This window comes from Mytilus californianus, unplaced genomic scaffold (genome assembly GCF_021869535.1).
Source record: "Mytilus californianus isolate M0D057914Y unplaced genomic scaffold, xbMytCali1.0.p SCAF_13, whole genome shotgun sequence".
NCBI classification, from domain to species: Eukaryota; Metazoa; Mollusca; class Bivalvia; order Mytilida; family Mytilidae; genus Mytilus; species Mytilus californianus.
Genome location: NW_026262615.1, coordinates 1,053,481 through 1,077,226, shown reverse-complemented (window position 1 = coordinate 1,077,226; position 23,746 = coordinate 1,053,481). Strand labels below are relative to the sequence as shown.

General features: G+C 33.2%; 1 protein-coding gene across 6 annotated transcripts in view; it reads left to right on the top strand.

Annotated features, from left to right (window-relative positions):
- The first annotated feature begins 8,398 nt into the window (after positions 1–8,398).
- LOC127722981 (uncharacterized) overlaps positions 8,399–23,746 on the top strand; it is a 63,612-nt gene continuing 48,264 nt past the window's right edge. For 2 of the 6 annotated variants that reach the window (XM_052229384.1, XM_052229379.1), the window contains exons 1-3: positions 13,004–13,285; positions 19,496–19,859; positions 21,725–21,772. In XM_052229384.1, coding sequence (XP_052085344.1) covers positions 13,208–13,285; positions 19,496–19,859; positions 21,725–21,772 — 490 coding nt within the window. In that variant the 5' untranslated portion in view covers positions 13,004–13,207. Of the gene's footprint in view, positions 8,631–13,003; positions 13,286–19,495; positions 19,860–21,724; positions 21,773–23,746 lie in introns of those variants that run through there. The other 4 variants (XM_052229381.1, XM_052229383.1, XM_052229382.1 and 1 more) reach the window with 4 other exon arrangements.

Sequence of the window (23,746 nt, the reverse complement as noted above, 5' to 3'; positions counted from 1 at the left end):
CATGATACGCCCGTCGCCCTTTTGTTTTAGTTTTGACGATTTTTAAAAAAAATTAAGTTTCATAACTCTGCAATATCATATCAGAAATTCATAAAAAAACAAACAAAAGGGGCTTATTTTAATAGATATAAACAAGCCACCATAGTTTCATGAAACCTGCTCAAAGTGTTTTTGAGTTATTGTCTGAAAACTGGAAAATCCCCCTTTTTTATGAACATTTTAATAAAAATTTATAAAAATCGAAAGGGAGCTTACGTCAATAGATATAAACAATTCACCAAGGTTCATGAAATTGGTTCAAGCGTTTTTGAGTTATTGTCCGAAGTGTTGACAACGGACGGACAGCGGTATACTATATTACGTCCCGACGATCGTATAAAAAATGGGCAACATACGAAAACCGGTGATGAACAGTCTCAATATATGCGGTGGGATGTAGAAGGAATCTCGAAAAGGATCTTTGCGGAAATTTTAATCTAAAACAAATAAATAAGACCAAGTTAACATAAATCTACGATATTACTTAAAGGGGCACAAGCTACGAGATACATAAAAAATTTAAATTATGATTTTTTTGTTTGTTCAATCATTAATGAAAGTGAAAGAGTGAAATAATAATTCGCTATTAGCAGCCAGTATGGTTCAATTTTGTCAAAATAAGCTAAGAAACATCGATGATGAATTATTTACTTGCAAGTGAATAATTCTACCTCATTGAATCCGTATTCACGTGAACTTAAATTCAACCCCTTAGCTAGAGATGGATTATGCATGATTGATGCGTGTTAGGCTATTAAAAGAAAAGAATGTCAACATTGAAAGTGAAACAAAGGTAAATCATTTGATTGACTGATTCGATCCACAAAAAATCATTCTTATACAGGTAAAATCGAAAATTAACTTATTTTTTTAATCTTAAAATTGAAATCAAACAGACATAGAAAAATCCATTTGCACGAGGTACATATATCTATTTATATTTATGTTTATGTTTATATTGTGTTATGTGACCGTCGGTTGTTTTTGGGGTCATCTCGATAGTTAATTAGATGGCGTCTAGACTAAAATACACACAACACGAAGCTACATATTATCGAGCCCATGTCCTGTAAATTGTTTATTTTAGACTTTTTATTATTTGGATAAATGTTTTACATTGTTATAAATCTAATATGAGAATTTGAGTCAAATCGGTGAACATGAATTTGACAGCTAGTGCCCCTTTAATGCAAATAAATAGGTGAACTAACTACCTGTAAACACTTACATATCATAAAACTGATGTCACTTATCATAGGGAATCTAAACATTAAAATACACCTTTATGTCATTACAAACATATACCTATCTGTTGACGAAATCTACAACACGATGGTAAGTCAATTATAGCTTACAACTAATTTAAAATACTGCGGTAGGACATATATATAACAGATTCTTTTCATTTTCTTCCCTGAAAAGTACATATTAACATATTTAACGGCGATATAGTCGAAATGACTAGTTGGACTATTATATAGTACGTGTAATGTTGTCCTATTGTATTATACAGACGTTAAATAGTCTTCCTGTACTTAATGATGGATAAATTGTCACTTATATATATATATATATCTTTGTTAGGGTTACATTTCTCCGGATAGTACTAATAAACTATGCGAAAACGAGAAGCAATATCGTTCATGAAGTGTGATAAAACTGAAATAAAAATATCCGTGTTTCTGTTGTCTGTCTGTCTATGAGATCATTTGTTAGTCTCCTGAGTTTATTTTCTACGTCTATAGCAAATCTCGCTTATTTTTATTTTGCTGACAAGAATAAGATATTGTCACCCTTTGCTCAATTTTGTATATTATAATTGTTTATCTCTAAAGACACATTAAATTATTATACTTCATGTTTGAATGCAGATTAAATTGAGATGTGAGATTAAGAAAATAACAAAGTGGTCAATCAACAAATCAAACATTGGAGAAAGATAGATAACACCTTAGTGCCTCCCTCCCCCCCCCCCCCCCAAAAAAAAACAAACAAAAAACAAAAATTACAAAAACAAACAAAACAAACAAAACAACTTGAAGAAAAAACAAAAACGAAAAAGACAAACAACCCACAGACGCCATCAACACGAAAACCGGCGATGAACAAAGCTGTCGTATGTATTTAAAGATGAGCAAACTAAATTTCTACAAAGAAGTTAGCGAAACGTTTTTTTTCTTCTCTAGCTCGAATATGTTTTTACTTTCAGAACGGGAAATTCTACATAACATTCTTGTTATCAATTATGTTTGACTTATTGATTAACATGAACGTGGACTTCCGTTAGGCTATGAAAGTCAGCAAAATTAAATCAATATATATATATATATATATATATATATATAAACGCCTAAAAAGTGTACACAACAACACCAATAACAAAAAAAGGAACTATAAATGTAATTATTTATAAATATTTCGGATAACAGATATCCTTCATCAGTAAATATGATTGTGATGTTGAATGAATCATATATCAGTCTACTTAGATTAAACTATAACAATCTTGAAATTTATACAATAAAAAAGTCAAACCGAACATCAGGTAAGACGCTTGCACAATTCTAAATATGTGTTAAACACGACATAGGTTATATGACTAATTACAACAGAGAGTTCAAATATATGCTTTAAATAAAAATAATAATGTCCGATATGAACTAGCACAATTCTAAAGCTTTAACGGTGACGACAGTTATGATGTTACAAGAACGATTGCGTCAATAAGAATTCCAAATAAACAGCACTGAACGATCTAAATTTGTAAATATTTCAAATTTGACAACGGTAGAGTAGTTACAACAGAGTCTGCGTATTTAAACATCGCAAACAAACGGCCGTTAAAATATGATAATAAAATTTGACTAAGGTTAACTAGTTGAACGTGGCTTGGTACTTTTACATCCCTCAAAAAATTAAGCAATTTAAATTGGTATATTCAACAGATTTTAGAGATGAGTAAGGTAAAGAAATAGAAACAGAGACTGTAATAATAAGTAATATAACCCAAATGTGAAGCACTGCATGGAATAGAACTACATCTTTTCATTTATCCCATTTGGTGCCAAAGTTGTTAATTTTCTTATCCAAAATCTTTCCCGAGTGAGTCTATCCTCCCTAGACCAAGCAGAGTTGTGTTCAATGATTGTAATGGTCAGTCGATTGAGATCTGCCTTAGTGTGGCCAGGGGATCTCAAATGTCGACTGAGAGGGAGGTCTGGCTTGCATTGGTGGTCGCTACGATGACCGTTCATTCGTTTGCGAAACGGCTGTTCTGACTCGCCAACATACTGTTTACCACATGTACACTGTAGGAGATACACAACATTTGTAGTCTTGCAATTAACATTGCAAAATATGGTGTATTCTGTACCAGCGGAGTGACTGTTAAAAGTCTGGGTAACCAGTATTTGTTTGCAAGTCAGACATCGTTTGTTTCCGCAACCCTTGCAAGAGCCCACAGACGAAGAGCCTGCTTGAGAGGATAAATCAGCTCTCACCAGCTGGTCTTTAAGGCTTTTGGGCCTACGGAAAGCCAGTACAGGTAAAGACCTTGGATAGTTTAGGATGTTTTTCGATTTCTTTCCAATTTTCGCGGATTAGGTGAGATAAGTTGTCAAATTTTGGATGGTAAGTCAACACAAAAGGCACCCTCCTGTTGACCTTTTTGACTTTATATTGTAAAAGTTCATCTCGGCTGATGTTGTTAGGACGAGAAAAAACCTTTATCAATGTCTTTTCTTTTGTAGTCCCGATGTTTTAGGTGACCGCGAAGTTCTTGTAGTCGTTTTTTAACAATATCGTTGGTGGAGCAAATCCTTTTTATTCGTATGGCCTGGCTGTAGGGAATGCTCTTGGTGCAATGTTTAGGGTGACAACTCAATGGAGATAGATATTGATGTTTGTCTGTGGGCTTGCAATACAGATCTGTAAATATGTTTCCATCCCTCACGTGCGTTGTAGTGTCAAGAAATGTGATCTTAGAGTCAGAGATTTCATATGTGAATTTTATTGAGGGATGGGCATCGTTGGCATGTTGAATGAACAAATTTAGTTCTTGTTCAGTATTATCCCACTTCATGTCAATATCATCGATAAATCGGAACCAAGAGAGGGGTTGATAAAGAGAAGAATTGAGAATTCTCTGTTCTAATTTCCCCATAAAAATATTGGCATAAGACGGGGCCATCTTTGTTCCCATTGCTGTTCCATTAACTTGGAGAAAGTGTTCACCATTGAATGTGAAGTAATGGCATTGTAATACCAAAGTTAGAAGCTGGATGAGACATTTAGTCGGTGGATGTAAGGTGTTACGAGAGTTCCAGACTTCCCTACAGGCTTCAATACCATCGTCATGTGGGATGTTAGTATAGAGGGAGGTAACATCAAGCGAGACAAGGATCGTTTCAGGTGGGAGAGGGTTCAAAGATTCCATTTTCTTAAGATAATGTGTGGTGTCTTGTACATATGATGGTAAATTTTCCACATGTGGTCTCAGATGAAAATCAATAAATTCTGATATTTTCTCTGTAGGGTGGTCATTGGCGGAAACAATTGGTCTATCTGGATTATTGACTTTATGTATTTTGGGCAGAAGATAAAAACGCCCCGGCTTTGATTTTTTGCAGGCTCTTCGTCTGTGGGCTCTTGCAAGGGTTGCGGAAACAAACGATGTCTGACTTGCAAACAAATACTGGTTACCCAGACTTTTAACAGTCACTCCACTGGTACAGAATACACCATATTTTGCAATGTTAATTGCAAGACTACAAATGTTGTGTATCTCCTACAGTGTACATGTGGTAAACAGTATGTTGGCGAGTCAGAACACTGTCAGCCGTTTCACAAACGAATGAACGGTCATCGTAGCGACTACCAATGCAAGCCAGACCTCCCTCTCAGTCGACATTTGAGATCCCCTGGCCACACTAAGGCAGATTTCAATCGACTGACCATTACAATCATTGAACACAACTCTGCTTGGTCTAGGGAGGATAGACTCACTCGGGAAAGATTTTGGATAAGAAAATTAACAACTTTGGCACCAAATAGGATAAATGAAAAGATGTAGTTCTACTCCATGCAGTGCTTCTTATTTGGGTTATATTACTTATTATTACAGTCTCTGTTTCTATTTCTTTACCTTACTCATCTCTAAAATCTGTTGAATATACCAATTTAAATTGCTTAATTTTTTGAGGGATGTAAAAGTACCAAGCCACGTTCAACTAGTTAACCTTAGTCAAATTTTATTATCATATTTTAACGGCCGTTTGTTTGCGATGTTTAAATACGCAGACTCTGTTGTAACTACTCTACCGTTGTCAAATTTGAAATATTTACAAATTTAGATCGTTCAGTGCTGTTTATTTGGAATTCTTATTGACGCAATCGTTCTTGTAACATCATAACTGTCGTCACCGTTAAAGCTTTAGAATTGTGCTAGTTCATATCGGACATTATTATTTTTATTTAAAGCATATATTTGAATACTCTATTGTAATTAGTCATATAACCTATGTCGTGTTTAACACACATTTAGAATTGTGCAAGCGTCTTACCTGATGTTCGGTTTGACTTTTGTATTGTATAAATTTCAAGATTGTTATAGTTTAATCTAAGTAGACTGATATATGATTCATTCAACATCACAATCATATTTACTGATGAAGGATATCTGTTATCCGAAATATTTATAAATAATTACATTTATAGTTCCTTTTTTTTTGTTATTGGTGTTGTTGTGTACACTTTTTAGGCGTTTATATAATTTATTTATTGTGTACATGTATCGTTACTCGTAACGATCCAGCGCCATCGTGGGAAAAATCGTTGACTATTATTCAGACGTTTTATATATATATATATATATATATATATATATATATATATATATATATATAAATGAAATTTCATGTAGTTGTCTAATAAAAATTAAAAAAAAGCATGTCTCCCGTTTTATACTACACTATTGTACATTGTATGAATACAAAGTCATTTTAGAAGATACGTACTGAATCTAATTTTAGTAAAAGAGAGGCGAAATATACCAAAAGGACATTCAAACTCATAAGTCGAAAATCAACTGACAACGCCATGGCTAAAAAAGAAAAAGACCAACAGACAAACATTAGTACGCAAACACAACATAGCAAACTAAAGACTGAGCTATACGAATCCCACCAAAAACTGGGGGTGATCTCAGGTGCTCCGGAAGGGGAAGCAAATCATGCTCCACATGTGGCACCCATCGTGTTGCCCACTCTAGTACAAACCCGGTAACAAGTCAAATTCGGCAGGTCACACTAGGGGACAAAGGGGACGGGATTGTAGTTACGACACATGGAAGATATCCGCTATCATCAGTGAAACGAATATTCCATAACGGTCAACCAACCCGCGATGGCGTCCGTAAAAGTTATGAAGGGATGCTCGCAATATACCATATGAAACGGCAATTACATACCATTATGCATGATTAATAGAGTATCTACGACAACTGTTACCAGTTGTATGGTTATGTGTCTGTCCAACGAGAAGAGCCGCTTTATGAATAGTGTTTTTTTCTTATCATACGAATAAAAAGAGATGAGGTACATACGTCAAAGACAAAACCCAACAACACAAAAAAACAAAAAAACAAAAACACAAAAAACAATAAAAAACACACAGTCTTCAACAAAAGATATGTGTCTGAAAAATATTCTTTATATCTGGCGAGTCTAAAAGACATGTGTCTGTAAAATATTCTTTATATCTGGCGAGTCTAAAAGACATGTGTCTGTAAAATATTCTTTATATCTGGCGAGTCTAAAAGACATGTGTCTGTAAAATATTCTTTATATCGGGCGAGTCTAAAAGACATGTGTCTGTAAAATATTCTTTATATCGGGCGAGTCTGAAAATGTTATTAAATTTATTCGACTAAGATATCAAAGATCACTCAACAACACCAAATTGCCCTATTTAGACATATAACTGTAACATTTTACGTTAAATTTATATCTGGTTTCTTCAATTAAAAACAACCTACATTTCCTTCAGTTTCTTCGTAAAGATGCGAAGACTCCTAAACACTGCTGTCAGATATTAATCTAATGTGAAACATACAGTTGTAAAAATGGTGTTTAGATCCTAAACACAATTCTAAGCACATCTTTTGTGCACTTTTTTTTTTACACATTTTGGTCTAAACGTGTCTCAGTACAATGTGTTTAGGATTGTATTTAGAATCGTGTTTAGCTTAGAAGTAAGTGTTTTATTCTTAAACACTTTCATTCTAAAACACATTTAAAAGTGTTTAAATTCAAGACATGTTTACATTTTATGTGCTTACTTAGAAATTAAACACAATCCTAAACACGTTTAGAACTAACCATGTAATACAAGTGTTTAATTTATAAGCACGACTTTTAAAGTGTACTATGTTAATTATTAAAATTTCAGATCTTAATGTATAGTAATAACATTTTTACACATAAAAAGTACTTTACTTCCGAGTAAAGTTTTAAGGATGTTGTGGGTATTTTCTTTCAATTGTTTGCACTGTTTTGATCAGAGGTCATGCAATCATATCCATCCCCGAAAAAATATTGGTAAAAAGGCTTATTGTATTGCAGTTAAAGCTATTAAACAAAAACGTCATCGTTTAATCTTCGAATAACATATTCAGTTTCAAAGAAGTCCATCACAGAAGTTAAGGTTGCGAAATATATATATATATCGTGCATCCTTAATTCATAAAAACATGGCTAATATATAAAGATAAGAAGATGTGGTATGATTGCCAATGAGACAACTCTCCACAAGAGATCAAATGACATAGAAATTAACAACTATAGGTCACCGTACGGCCTTCAACAATGAGCAAAACCCATACCGCATAATTAGCTATACTTTAACTTCAACCCTAAATCATTTTTTATCTATCTTCATATGGCGGTCTTAAACTGTTGAAGGTCTGCAGTTGTAGTACACATTGATTGATGTTTGCTTAACGTCCAGTGGCAAATATTTCACTCATGTTTGAGAGGACGATATAGTGCAATGCATTATGCAATTATTGACAATGACTATGATGGGAAAAAAAAGATAAATAGTTTTTAACTTTTTTTAAATATCTTTAAGGCACAATCGATCCATAAAAGGGAATACAATCAGTGTACCGTAACAGAACGTTATAGTAAGTCAGGACGATCTTTTTACGTGTGGTTGTTAACCGCAATGGAATGTCAAAGAGCATTTTTAGAATTTTTTAAATTGAATACCCGATGATTTCGGAAAACAATTTTAGCATAATTTATAAAATTACGTAATAAAAACAGCACCCGTATACTGACTAGATTGATACATAAGTAGTGACATGCGGAATTTCCCTTTATTTATTTTATGATTTAAAGATTTATTGCTATTGCGGGTATAGAAAATCATTAACCGTAGAGAAGAATTTAAACCTTGTTGATATATTTCAAAAGGAGCGTTTTTGTGCATCTGATTCAGACTGTTTATATAAAATCAGAATGTTTGAGATTTAAAAGTTATTCCTCGTCCAGGATTTAAACAGCATGGATCTTAAACTGAACGGAAAGCGGGTATGTTTAATTTACATAGATAGTTAAAATAGATCAGTAGGTCATAGAGAGAAGCTAACCCGGCTTTTTTTTTATCATACCCCAAAAGGTGGAAAAGTGTTAAAAAGTGCACTGAGACAATAAAATTTCTGAAACTCATCACGTATAGCCCTAATTTTTTTTTGATCCACAAATACATATAATACTCATAGATATTTGAGATAAAGGTATATAGCTATATATATTGTTTATTTCAATACTGTTGTGCTGCGGTCTCATTCCACATCCCCTTTTTCGTAATCACTTCGATTATATAATAAAAGGGGGAGCTGGAAAAACACGTGACTGATGAACATCTGTAAAAATCATTTCCCTCCAATCAAGATTTAATGCATTAACGCAAGGGGAAAGACATTTATTTAAAGCCTTCTTAGAACTGTTTTACAAAGTATACGCTTCATAAGTTTGTCATAAGTAATTTTGACGCGCAAATACTATAGTTTTAAAGGCCCTATACAACTGTTTTATAAACGATAACCTACGCTTCATAAGTTTGTCATAAGTAATTTTGATGCACAAATAATAGCTGGGGTTTCTCTCTCGTTAGGGTTCCACACATCCCCTCGCCATATTTCACTCAATTTCATTTTCAGATCAGATTTCCAATTTTACAAAATTTATAAGTATCTCCCCTCAATACATAGATGGCAACAGTATAACAAGATTTAATCGCAAGTCACATAAAATGGATGAGTTCATCCTGATCGCAATAAACTGCGGTTGGTCATCTGTATATTGTCCTCATATCGATTATGATGTCACTAGAACGTGAAGATTTTGAGATTATTAAATATCATATACATTCAACAATTTTTCAGTTTTTCTTATCAAATAGAAATAAAGTGGATTGTATTTTCTTTTCATTACAAATACTCGATTAAGATTTAGTTAACTTTATTTTGGTAATTCACTCAGTGGAATTGATACATGGTGCCCAATTATGAATTAGGACTTCAGTTTTAAGTTCTACTATAAACATGTTCTACTATGAATAAAAAAAAGAAGTGGGTTTACAACCCAAACGACTTAATCTGACCAGGGACGATTTAGATCATAAATAATATAGTGTGTAAATACAGGTCTATTGTTGAAGACTGTACATTGTCCTCAATAGTAGATGTTGTTTTGTTGGGGTCTATTGTTGAAGACTGTACATTGTCCTCAATAGTAGATGTTGTTTTGTTGGGGTCTAGTGTTGAAGACTGTACATTGTCCTCAATAGTAGATGTTGTTTTGTTGGGGTCTAGAGTTGAAGATTGTACATTGTCCTCAATAGTAGATGTTGTTTTGTTGGGGTCTATTGTTGAAGACTGTACATTGTCCTCGATAGTAGATGTTGTTTTGTTGGGGTCTATTGTTGAAGACTGTACATTGTCCTCAATAGTAGATGTTGTTTTGTTGGGGTCTAGTGTTGAAGATTGTACATTGTCCTCAATAGTAGATGTTGTTTTGTTGGGGTCTATTGTTGAAGACTGTACATTGTCCTCGATAGTAGATGTTGTTTTGTTGGGGCCTATTGTTGAAGACTGTACATTGTCCTCGATAGTAGATGTTGTTTTGTTGGGGTCTAGTGTTGAAGATTGTACATTGTCCTCAATAGTAGATGTTGTTTTGTTGGGGTCTAGTGTTGAAGACTGTACATTGTCCTCAATAGTAGGTGTTGTTTTGTTGGGGTCTATTGTTGAAGACTGTACATTGTCCTCGATAGTAGATGTTGTTTTTTGAAACTGGTTTGCCTTGTAATTGATGGAAAGAAACCCCACGTTTCCTTTTCTTTATATTTAATACTTTTTAGGTGTTAGACCACCAATTCACTCCCTCCAATTTAGAACGTATGTAAAAGTAACCCTACTCTGACAAAAAATAGTGCTTTTTATGTCATTGTTTACTTAAACTAACCAACACATTGCAGAAATGAAACTTTTGGTGAAAGAGAAATATATTTAGACTATTTTGAGCCAAAATTTACTTGTCTGTGAGTTTGCATTACAAGTTGAGGATTAATGCACTCCATAGTATACTAATTTAAGATTTCCAGAAAACCATGGGTTATTTTTAGTAGTACTTGGCTTCCTAAAGGCAGTTCTTTCTTACAGGACTTTAACCATGGGTTGAAAATCGGCATATAGAAAGGTGGACATGTATAATTCAGCATATACCTGGTTTCTATGAAGTTAAACTTTAGGTAAAATATTAAGAAAGCTGTGAAAATTGCAAAATTTGTTTGAAAAGATAGGGATTTTGAATTGGTGGTCTGACACCTTTATAACGGTAAACACATTTCGTATAAGCATGTCACGTTTTATCGTTGAAAATGACTTTTTTCTCATGATATTCATAGACGACAGTCACCAATACTTATACAAGTGGACATGTGTGTTATTATCCAGTTTAAATACTTATTTTATTTTTACCTATATATTCTTTAATTTTCCTTGTGACACAGGTGGTTCAGTTCTTACACAGTTCTTATGTCACACTTTTTACTGAAAAGACTTTTTAATACGTCTGGGTTTTATGTAAAAATTTAAATTATTTCAATAAATCATATATGTTTGTGTGCTACCGTTACGTAATAACAGGAAAACAACAACTGAACGTCGTAAATAATAAGTCGGTTAGTCCTGATTGTACTCGAAATTGAATGTTTTTACTAGTACACGGGTATAAGTAAATGTCTGTGTGTTTTTTTTTTTTATTTATTCTTTGTTATTATTTTTCTGGGGGAAGGGTGGGCATTTTTTATTACAACCGTTTTCAAATTTTGATTTGAATAATATAGTTAAAAAGGAAACTTAACAAATTTATATCAAAGGTTTATATCAGCAATTTCTCTGGCAAACACGAAAATCAGTACCGATCAACTATTTTTAAAAGAGTAATGCCCCTTGGAAATATTAAGTATATGAAAAATTGCATAGTAAGCGCTTTCACAAGTACAATTCTTGCCAGATTTTTATCAAACTTTTAACAGATGTATACCTCAGCAATGTTTTTTACAAGATCGAAAATTAGTGCCGATCAACTATTTTCGAAAGAGTTATGCCCCTTTGAAATCTACCCCTACTTAGCTAACCTGTGCCTGGAACATCTTATTTCCATTTTTGAGGTTACTGACTTCAGTGTCCCATCCAAGCTAGCGATTGCCTCGAATATCTCATTTCCATTTACAATGAGGTTTGGTGACTTTAGTGCCCCTACCAAGCTAGCGTGTGCATAATTCCATTTACTGAGGTTGATGACTTCAGCATCCAATCTATAGCGTATGCCTAGAATATCGCATTTCCATTTACTGAAGTTTATGACTTTAGTGTCCCATCCAAGCTAGCGTATGTCTGGAACGTTAACATCTCATTTCCACTTATTGAGGTTGATGTTGATAAGCTGGATACCCCTCTCTAGTAGTTTTCCCTTAGACATCGTACTTGAATTACTTGGAGGTTAATTAAGAAGTACTTCTATATAAAACTGCTGTATAATATTAAATTGATTCAGGTTAAAAAAACTCGTGGTAATAATACATGAAAGGAATATATCGGGTATCACTGCTACTTTGTTTTGCTTCTCTTTGTATTTCATAGAGTACAACGAACACAGCGAAAATCAAGACAGTAATGAGGATCAATTCCCTTATTGTATTTACAGTTTATCGACTCAGGTCGTCATATTTTTAGTGATGGTTAACTACCCATGCTACTTTGTTTTACTTCTCTTTGTATTTCATAGAGTACAACGAACACAGCGAAAATCAAGACAGTAATGAGGATCAATTCCCTTATTGTATTTACAGTTTATCGACTCAGGTCGTCATATTTTTAGTGATGGTTAACTACCCATGATTACTAAGTGGTGTCATTTCACCACATTAACAACCGACCCTATTGGACCAAAATTAAAGCCTTAAAGCTCAATATAGTAACGAAACCACAAATGCAGGCAACTTCTAACATCAAACTATTTACAAACGTATTGAAATTAATATGACATATGTAAACCTAAGGTGAAACACTCACCTGGGATTGACACTAAATGATACACTACTAGTATATATTATTTCATTTTATAGGACAAATTACTCTCTTGTCTTTGTATTGTAAGAAATTAAACTGAGAGATTACTATCATTTCAATGCGATGTGTTTTTACTAGATTTTAACGCGACGTTTTTTTTCTTCTCGATTTTAACGGTTTTGGTGCAAAGGAACGTCACACTGTGTAATCTTTTATTTGTAATTCAACTATTTGTGAAAATAAACATGGATTATAAATGCTTTGTTGGTTTTCGTTAAAGGAAGGACACTAAAGTAGTCAAACGTCATAAGAAAAAGTTGTAAATAGTTAAACATAGGTAAAATGCAATGTAAATATGCATACGGGATATTTATGTCATGACCGAAGGTAAAAATTACAGGTGATTCATTTCATTGACAAACTTAGGTCGCATCAAAAATAGATGAAATAACTGGAATTTTATAATAAAGTTAGTGGTGATAAGTTAAAAGTTAAAATTCGAGTGAAAAGAAGAACCGTTATTTCAAAATGACTGATAAAACTGGTCAAGAATTTCGAACACCGAAAAAGTTGTCCTTCTCTGGTCAACAGGATGTCCGACAAAGGGTAAGTCTACAATAAAATTCAACATTTGCATTAATTAAGCCAAGATCTTACTTACCCATTGTTTTGAAGAAAAAAAATTACTAAAACAAAGGGGTCAACTTTTCAGAGTATTGGTGTCACGATTGACTGATTCATTGGTGTTTGCTTTACGTCCAGTGGCAAATAATTCATGCATGTTCAGGAAGAGTACAAATTAACAAACAATAGAGGTAGACCGGCAGTATGAATTCCACTGGTAAATAAGATACGGGCTGGAATTTAGCCTTGCTACATGCAGACAACCAAGGGACTCATCAAAAGTTTGTTGCAGGAGTTCTTTAACGTCCAGAACGCGTGGCACTCTCTCTACAAATGCCATTAGATTTTACATCCCCAATCTGAATTTCTGACCTGACGTGGCTTAGATCCGCGTAACCTTAATTTGTAAAAGATTTAAGACAACAAAGTCAAGACACCTTAACCATTGATTGATTGTATAATCTTTAAACCTTGAGTTGATAAAGCTTTCTATCGATGGACATAAGGGAGTACATGTAACTCCATTAAAGAGCTCCATACTGCATTACACACTCTTTTTTTAAGATAAGCATTTGTTGTGCTTATCCTCCTCCTTAACACGGACCACACACGTACATTCTCTGGTACATGATATAATACATTTATTCCAACTGCACTCGGAAAAAGTCATAGATTTGTTCGTTTGAAGATATTTGTGTCTCCCGAGGGCATCGCACCGGGAAACAAACCTTTAATAATTTGACTAAATCTTACAAGTATATCCGAATGGAAAGAAAATAAGCTTTCTACTCCAACTGTTGTAAGGTATTGTTTCACGTCATTGATATAGAAGTTTTAGCTATGCGGATTTTGAATCATGATACTGCAAAATGTTTTGACGATTTTTCACATGAACGTATCAGAAAAAGCATCACTTTTTCGAATAACTATTTATATTGTATGTGACATTGTATACTCACATGTCTCGACACAGAAACCAGTGTATAGAAAGCCACCTCAAAGAAGTAAATCTACGTACTTCGGAATTGAGCTTTCTTATACACAAGTTGTCCATTTTTTCGTGATTAGCTTTTCTATGGACAGTAGACATGGGGTTGTGCACTTAATAAAATATTGAACAGTTTTAAACCTAAATAAAGTTATGATTATAGACTTAAATATTTCTGGTAAATGTTTTTCGAATTCAAATTTGTCTTTGAAAAGTTTGTTTGATAAACGCTTGTAAAGAGGTTTTCGCTTCTGATTTGAAAGTTTACTGAACATGATTGATTAGATATTCTCAGTCTGTTAAATACTCGACTGTACTCGCCCATCTACTTCAAATACTTCCCCATATGCGTTAACTTTCATGTCGTTTACTGTATTGATGTTTAAATATAAATACATGTAGTAATTGTTTAATTTGCTTAATTCCGCTTCATTTGGACTTTGTTGACTAATTGTTTCATTGACAATCATATCAAATCTCTGTATTTTATATATGTAGCACAGTTTTGATTGTTTAACTACGTTGTATGTCCCATATGTGAATGAATCATAAAATATTCTTATTCTTAAAATTTCTAAATCACGGGGTCGTAAGACCTCCCTGTCCCTTTTGGCAAAATAAATTTACTATAAAAAAATTAAAGAGGACTCTTACTAACTTCTAGACGATTATTCTACAGAAGGTTTTTTTTCTACATAGAAAAGCCTATTTTTTAAAACTTGTCACTTTCAGAAGCCCCACACTCACACTTTTTGGCCTACGCCACTCTAATTAGGCGAGTGACATTTTTCAAAAAGACGCTTAGTTAACGACTTTAATTCACCCAGCTACCATACACGGCTATATTATATATCATTCGAAAACTTATTATCTGTACCTTTTTTTTGCCTGTACTTTCTGTTTTGCCCGGTCGTCAATAATTCGTACGATGCATTTTTTGTTAAATCAAGGTCAAAGGTCACGAATGGACATTCACAAATTTCACAAGAATTAAACAAAATGCCCTTTGCTAGTTCTTGTATGATATTTTTTTTTCTAAAACTCATATGGACATAATAGAACAGAATACCATAATTCCAAATCAAATGCACATTAAAATGTTAATTGCGCAATATTTGCAGAAAAATGTAATTCTTGAAAAATACTCCAAAAATGATAAAATTGCGCTAAGAGCAAAATATTCTTCAGGTATCAATATTTGTATGTCAAAAATAGAATAAATTGATCGTTTATAGGTGAAGGGATTTTTTTTTTCTTCATTTAAAACTGCAATCAATATCAAATTGGTCAGGAATCAGCATTCTAAGGAAGCTTTTGCAGTTGCCAAATACTACCATCTGCAAATAGGAATCATTTTGCTTCTCGTTGTTTAGATAACACATCGATTGTTGTCAATATCAGGAGAAAATAATTTTCCATAATTGAAAAATAATGTTGATAAAAGTGCTTATGGAATATACAAGGTATATGCAGTAAAAAAATATTTTTTCGATGTCCAAAATGGAAAACATATTAAGAAGTTTATTCTCGTTAAATATTAGAATGACTACTGTTTGCAACGCGCCTTACTATCACAAATCCGGCTATTTATTTTTGTTATCACATTATTACATAATATATTAGTTGTTTTGTCAGAAATGACAGAGAATTGATATTGTGGAAGATTGATTTGGTCATGGGGTTATATGCGTGCTTATGGGAAATGTTGGAATCATCATGTCCCTATGCCCATTTGTGTTTGTTCTTTCAATTCATATGTACTAAAAAACTTTGTAATGAGCAATACTCCTCCAGCTTCGGTTGGTAAATTTAAGTGAAGTTCGAAGTTTTGAAGCGCACATATGGAGATTGTACATGAAGAAATTTTATTCAGGATAAACACATTAAAATAGAATTAAATAGAAAGCAATTGGAATTCACCATAACAAGCCTGCTTTTAAGTTATATCATTTTAACGCTTGATGTTCTCACATTTAAACATGTCATTATGTATGGGTTTTATATCAACTAATAGTAGACACTTATTGCAGTTATGAGATCTTCACACCATTAGAAAACTAAACAGATTATAGCCTGCAAAGCTGTAAAAAATATTTAGAAAGTCTGATTATAACTATAATTGTTGCGAATTGCTAGAATGTTCAAATAAAAAGATAAACTTTAGACTGTAAGTTGATGTAAATAAACTCCTCATAGATACCAGGCTTAAAATGTTTTACACCAGACGCGCGTTTCGTCTACAAACGACTTACTAGTGACGCTCGAATCAAAAACTGTAAAAAGGCCAAATAAAGCACGAAGTTGAGGACAATTGAGGGCTCCAAATTCTGAAAGGTTTTGCCAAATACAGCTAACTTAAGGTTATCTATTCACGGGGTAGAAAATCTGTAGTATTTTGAAAATTGGATTGTTTTGCAAACAGTTAATTTATAATTATGACCATATCAGTCACAATTCATGTCAACGCAGAAGTGTTAACTTTTGGGCTAGTGATACCCTCTGGGAGGAAACCTCGGCTCCACCAGCAGTGGCATCGACAAAGTGGTTGTAAAACAACTCATAGATACCAGACTTAAATTGTGTACGCCAGACGCGCGTTTTGGCTTCAAAAGACGCAATAGTGACGCTCGAATAAAAAAGTTTAAAAGACCAAATTAAGTACGAAGTTGAGGAGCATTGAGGACCCTAAATTCCGAAAGGTTTTGCCAAATACAACATGCAACTGCATGTAACAGCAACCTGTCATTTTTACAAGAAAAATACGTATTTGGATAAGGTTTCCTACGTCGGACTGGCACACAGAACATTTTCATGGTCTAGAATATAATAGTTTTCACTTTTTTCGTCAATGCAAGATGTTGTTGAAGAAACCATGAAAAATAAATTCCACTTTTATAAGGGAAATATTTGATATTCATTTTTTCATTAATCTATTTACCTACTATGTAATTATCTATTTATGTATTTATATTTTTTTTTTGGGGGGGGGGGGGGTAGCTAATTATCTATATATAAAGTACTTTATTTCTTTTAATGATAATCACAAAATTACAAACAAAATAATAAAAAAGACAGAAGAGTTTTTAACAAGCTGGTAGTTAAACTACATATTGAAATATCAAAGTTAGCTCCCTAAATTTCCTTTAAAAGCATGAGTCCCGCATATAATTTTTGCATTTTTTTCTAAATGTGTTTCTTCAACCCAATATTGACTACATACAATTTTTTTTTAACGTAGAACAGCTTAAAACTTGTCTGTTTGCAGATAGCGGAATTTTCGGCAACTGTATTGGTTGTTATGATTGTCTGTGTAATTAGCCAGAAATGTGATTGCAGTAATTTGATGATGTAAACAACGTCCTTAGCACTAAATGAAATATGTTATTTAGTTTTATGGTGATTAACATGTTCAAGTTCAAGTTCCAAAAAGCTTTATTTATAGACGAAGTCAGTATATAGAAAACATGAGCTCTATTGAGCTTTTATATCGTCTTTTGAATCACTGACAACTATTTTGTTTTCCACTCATTTTTTATCATTTTCACTGGAATTTCTGGAAAAAGGCGCTATCTATGAAAAGTCATTAATATCTTATAGTGCGTTTGACAATTGACTAAGAGTCAAAGTTCTAAAAGTTTTTCATATTTCCACACATAATTTTATTATTTAGAAGACAGAATATGCAAAAATGCTGACGTCTTGTAAAATAAGAAATTGTCCGTCCTTGACCTTTCATGGTGATTTAACAGAAATTGCACCGTACGAATATTTGACGACCGGGCTAAAAAGAACTCACAGATGATATGCATTCGTATGGTATTTGATTTAGCCGTATGTTAGGTGGGTGCATTAAAAATTAAATTTTATGGTAAATGTTACTCGACTTAATTACAAAATATGTGTTTTAACATATTCTCTCAGCGTGACTGATCCCAAATTCAAATTAGTTTTAATAATTAATTTAGCCGTGTAAATCAATAAATAAACTTGAAGCTGAGCCGTACACTATAACATTGAATGGTTATACTTATATTTCTACTTCTAGGAAAAAAATTAATTCAAGTTAATCAATCCAAAAACGTATACTTTAGACCGTGTTTGTTTGGGTGCAGTGTCCTGGAGTGTGACTACAATATGACGTCCAAACTTAAAACAAACGAAAATAATATGTATTTTTAACAAAACTTGTGACCTTACTCTATAAACACGGAAATAGGAAAAAACATTACCAAAGCGGAAAATCGTACACTTTATACGGTCATTTGTACTATAATATTGATTATTTCTAGAGTACAAACAGATTTATAGGTAGGGAAACCTACTTCATGACCTGGCGGTAAATTTAGGAAACAAAAATCGACTATTTCCGTAATGTTTGTATCAAGCACAACACACCTGACAATTTGAAGCATTTGAACTTAGAGTTTCATGACACACACACATTGACTTGGTGATTTTTTTCAAATGTAGTTCCTGGAGGTTCGAATAGGATTTTACAAAATCCGATATATAGATATCGAACATTTTATATATACATGTACTTTTAAAAGACGTTTATCTACAAACATCCAAGACATGAAAATTTATCACAATTCTAATGGTAGCGATAAATTAAAGGATGATAGTGCATGTTCCAAGGTAAGAAGAAACAAACAAATTACTAAATAGGATTTAAATAATATAATAAAGAATAAAATATAGGAAGCAAAGGTTAAGCCTCAAAGTTGTACATCGTTCGTGTATCGTGAGCTAACGCGTGCCACATGTGGAGAAAAGATTTTGTATCAAGAGGGAATTGAAAAAAAATATTTTACTTCTATCGAAAGTTAGGAAAAAAATAAATACAACATTGAGTTTAAAAAAAAATCTTGTTCCTGATTGGCATTAAAAAAAAATTAAGTCGAAAAAAGTATGATTGTTTGTCCCGAGAAGCTAGATCCACCCATGCACCACACACAAGATAAATGGTCCGTGCCTCAAACTTTGTATCTTGTTTTCTTGATATATCTCTGATTACTATAACCAAAGATAATTTCAGGATATATGAAAAATAAGTTAAAACTTTACGCAATTATGAAATGACATTTTTGCCCCTTAATTGAGTGCTCGATGAATTATGATGGTGATCGGCGAGGAGATCGATGAAGGTTGTTTCATATACATTTGAATGAATACAAATCACACAGATTTTTCTCTCTTTTTAGAAATATAAAGTCAGTCATGATGCGACACCATCACCTACAGATTCTGAAAACGGAAATTATTATAGAAACTTGGCATTTTCAGCATCATCAAATGACAATGTACCTACAAATAGAACTTCTCCGTTGAAATTAAATTTTGATGAAGACAATAATGATGATGTGTTCGTCATATCACATGCTGACAGTGCAGTGTATTCCGAAAAATCCAAAGCTAAGCGAGTGGAAAGTGCACGGACTTCGTCTGACGAGAATACATCTAAATTGAAAATTAGGAAAATATGTTTAATAATAATATTTATTGTGATTATATTAGGACTTATAGCAGGCATAACTGTGATAGTAGTGTTTTATGTTTTAAATTTAGGTAAGTGAAATATTATCTGAAACAAAGATTTTAAAAGTACTATAAAAGATCCGAAAAATCTTGTCAATATAATCCGGATGTTTCTACCGTCTTTGGGTTGAATATTTTTACAAACCGGAAGTTACAGACGATGCAAACTTCCAAAGCTAAAAAAGTGGAAAAGTAACAGATAGAAAAGTAACAAAATAGACTGACTGCTCCCAATAATTCATTCTAATTAGTATACTTTAGTTCCCCGTTATAGCATAGTTAACCGCCATGGTGTACCCTGAAACGGAAGGGCGTATTTCTGTTGAGATTTGGGATCAGATTTGACATCATTTGTTTCTTCTCATTAAATGGCTAATATTATTCAGGTGTAACCTTTTTCAAAAGAGTACAAAGTCCGTTTTATTTTTGTGATACTTTTTGACAATCAGATGTATACAATTTTTTGGTGCAGTCTACTATTATATCAAATTCAACACATGCATTACATTAGAGTGGAAGATATATAATATATACATTTGTACTGCATGCATATACATGTAAGAAGCAACATCACACATGAAAACACTAATAAGTATCTACATGAGAATGCACAAATCCAAGTAGATGTGGAGTTAATGTCCTTAGCTTAGGACAGCAACTAAACTACCCATAAAAAACAAAGAACAACGAAGCTTTTTACATTATATTATTCTGTTCTTGTACCATTATCATGATTATTGTTAGGAAGAGGATTGTCATATATATACATACATTGTACAGACATCGAAACCAATAGACAACTTTCCAGTTCGATGCATTTCCGTCAAAAAACTCTGGTTTTAGTGAACATCATTCGTGCGTTTAGGGGCATCGTCACTTCCCATGCTTCCGTTCCAATGTTGAGCAAGTGGTTGGAAAACTATAATGCTATATTGCACAAATTATTCGGCAAATTAAATTCTCATAATCAGCCTAAAAGTGAAATTAAATTATAAATATAAAATCAGTCTTTTGTTTTGTCAGACACAGACATGACAGATCAGAAGAATATGCATATTTAATTGAGATCTCTGTTTCATAATAATTAAACTGGCTAATTGATAGATAGATAGGTAGATACTTTATTCTCTAAAAACTTAATGCTAGTTTACAGAGAAAGTACAATATAAATACAAATACAATAGTACAGCAGTCAGTGACCATGGTGACATGTTAAAAGATGTTAATTAGCGATGATCTATTGATTGATGTCATAACTCCAAGATTTTCAATATAATGTAAAAATAAGATAAATCACATTTTCATGGACATTTGCAAAAATATGCATAAAAAATGCTTTGTTATATAAAAACCTTCAATATTAAGCATGCCGCAAAGTACATATTTGACCTTCCTTGAAAGTTCTCCGAATGATGTGTATTTTAGTTTGTAATACTCATATTATTTCTTTTTAATTAATTATGTGTCAGTCAATCAAGTTTATGTTGTTCACATCTTTAACAATACAATGCAGTGTTTTTTTCGATTGTATTTTCACATTCAGCGCTTGCCTATTTTGTCCAAAAAAAAAAAACAACACGAAAAAATGTCTTTGTGTCCACAGGCTCTTCAAGCTAGGATTATGGATATTACTAATTATATATTTATTAATTGAGTAATTTGTCAGTTAATTGTTACCAGATCCAAATCAGTTTAAATTTACATTAATTATTCTGACAGTTCATATATACATGTATCAACATATTTTATGCTTTTAATTCCCGAGGAAAAATACTTATAAATGTATAAAGGACTGTAGAAATACCAGTACCACTACCTTCCCAACTCCTTATCAATATATTTATTAATAAAAGCTTTGCAGTATATGCTATACTAACCTATTCTGCTTGTTTCAGATCAATCTCCTGAGACAACTACACAAAGTACTGTCTCTACAACTCAAAGTAAGTTATACATGTACAAAGTTCTAGTCAAAGTACCATTAATCAATCAACCAAGTTTAACGTACAATGTATTAATTTTTAGTAAACATCTGTAGGACACAGGAATGCTTCATACACTGAAATTCTAAGATTGCTTCTATAGTTAATTGACCTATTTTTCCCTGGGCACCATATATCTGTATATCATGTATACGTGTCCTAAGTCAGGAATCTGATGTTCAGTAGTTGTCGTTTGTTGATGTGATTCATAACTATTTCTCATTTCTCGTTTTTTATGTAGATTAGACCGTTGGTTTTCCCGTTTGAATGGTTTTACACTAGTAATTTTTGGGGCCCTTTATAGCTTACTGTTCGGTGTGAGCCAAGGCTCCGTGTTGAAGACCGTACTGTGACCTATAATGGTTTACTTTTATAAATTTTGACTTGGATGGAGAGTTGTCTCATTGGCACTCATACCACATCTTCTTATATCTATGTATGTGTGAATGGTACAGCCCTATATAATCAGTGAAGTAAACACATGAAGTCAGTATTTTCTTGCAACATGTTTTACAAAACATTGTACATCACAGTTTTTGCAGTTGAAAAAATTATTCAGGACAGTTTGGACAAATCTGTCATTCCTTGCTCACTCTTGGTGTTTTCCATTAACCCTTTAGCGCCCAATCCCGCCTGTAGGCGTGATGGCGACAACCATTCTTTGATGGCCCGTATGACCCTCCATACCTTTTTTGAACTGCCCCAGCTGAACTGTCATGATAGCAGGGACTTCAACCAAGCAGTTCATGGTCCATAAACTCTTCTCAGATGTCTGTTCATGAAAATATGGCACTTTGAAGGCCGTTTAAGAGTTCAAAATCGGAAAAACGTGAAAAGTAGCCAAAATCAGGTGGGGGTGGGCATCTTTTGATGGCCACTACGTAACTGGTAGTGACTGTAGGTATAAACTATTATCATAAATGCATGCATAGGTGGTAAAGGAACACAACGAGGTATAATATGGCCAATAGGAATCTAGTCTGTAAAATCTAGGTCACCGTTTTGTCAAAAATCCGTAAAAACGGACATTTAGGCACACCTGACTTGACAATAATAATTCCCCAGCAAGACACTTAAGTCCAATATACTCCCAGTTAGCATGAATGGACTGCTGTAACTATAGGGTAATACTTGAATGACAAAGAAAAACAGTCTGGTCAATGTTCACCTCTCAAGGTCGTTTAAAAATCGGAAAATAGACGGAAAATTTACATTTTTCAGTGGGGGTGGGTTCAAACCCACGAGAAAATATTCCACCCCCCACCCCACCCCCCCACCCATGCCATCCGCCCCCAAATCTCAATACATAGTTTAATAGATGAGCATCAGTTACAGCATCAAGAGTCTGCTAATTTGCATATAATTTGCATATGATTGCAAATTTTCGAAAATGCCTGATTTTCCAGAAATCTCTTGGGGGCGAATGAGTTAAACTAAAAATATTTTTTTCCCGATTTTCAACCTCTAAAGAGTGTTTTGGTCAGTTTTACACCCCAAAACGACCCTCAAACCCAACAGAAGTCAAATTTAAAAATTTTGATCAAATCGTTTAAAAAGGGAAGACACTTACAAAATGTTAGATTATAGATAAGTAAAATTCTCAATTAGGTTAACTGATATGAGGAGCTTCAAATTTGAATTTCTGGCCAAAATTAGTATTTGTTTGTTTAGTCTGAGAGTTGTCTTTTAGCTTTTGACTGGATGTTTTATGCACAGTTTGTTATTGTTAATACCTGTGAAATGCATAGATATATATCATAGTTGTAGTCAAAGTGTGGTGACCAGGATATAAGATTTTATTCGGCATTTAAAAAAAAATTCTTGTTGATTATTTTCTCGTAACATGTCCTAAAGCAATGGTGAAAGTTTTCCTGTGACTATATTATAAATATATAAATTATCTGTCCAACCTAACAACTCGTAGCAGTAGTATTA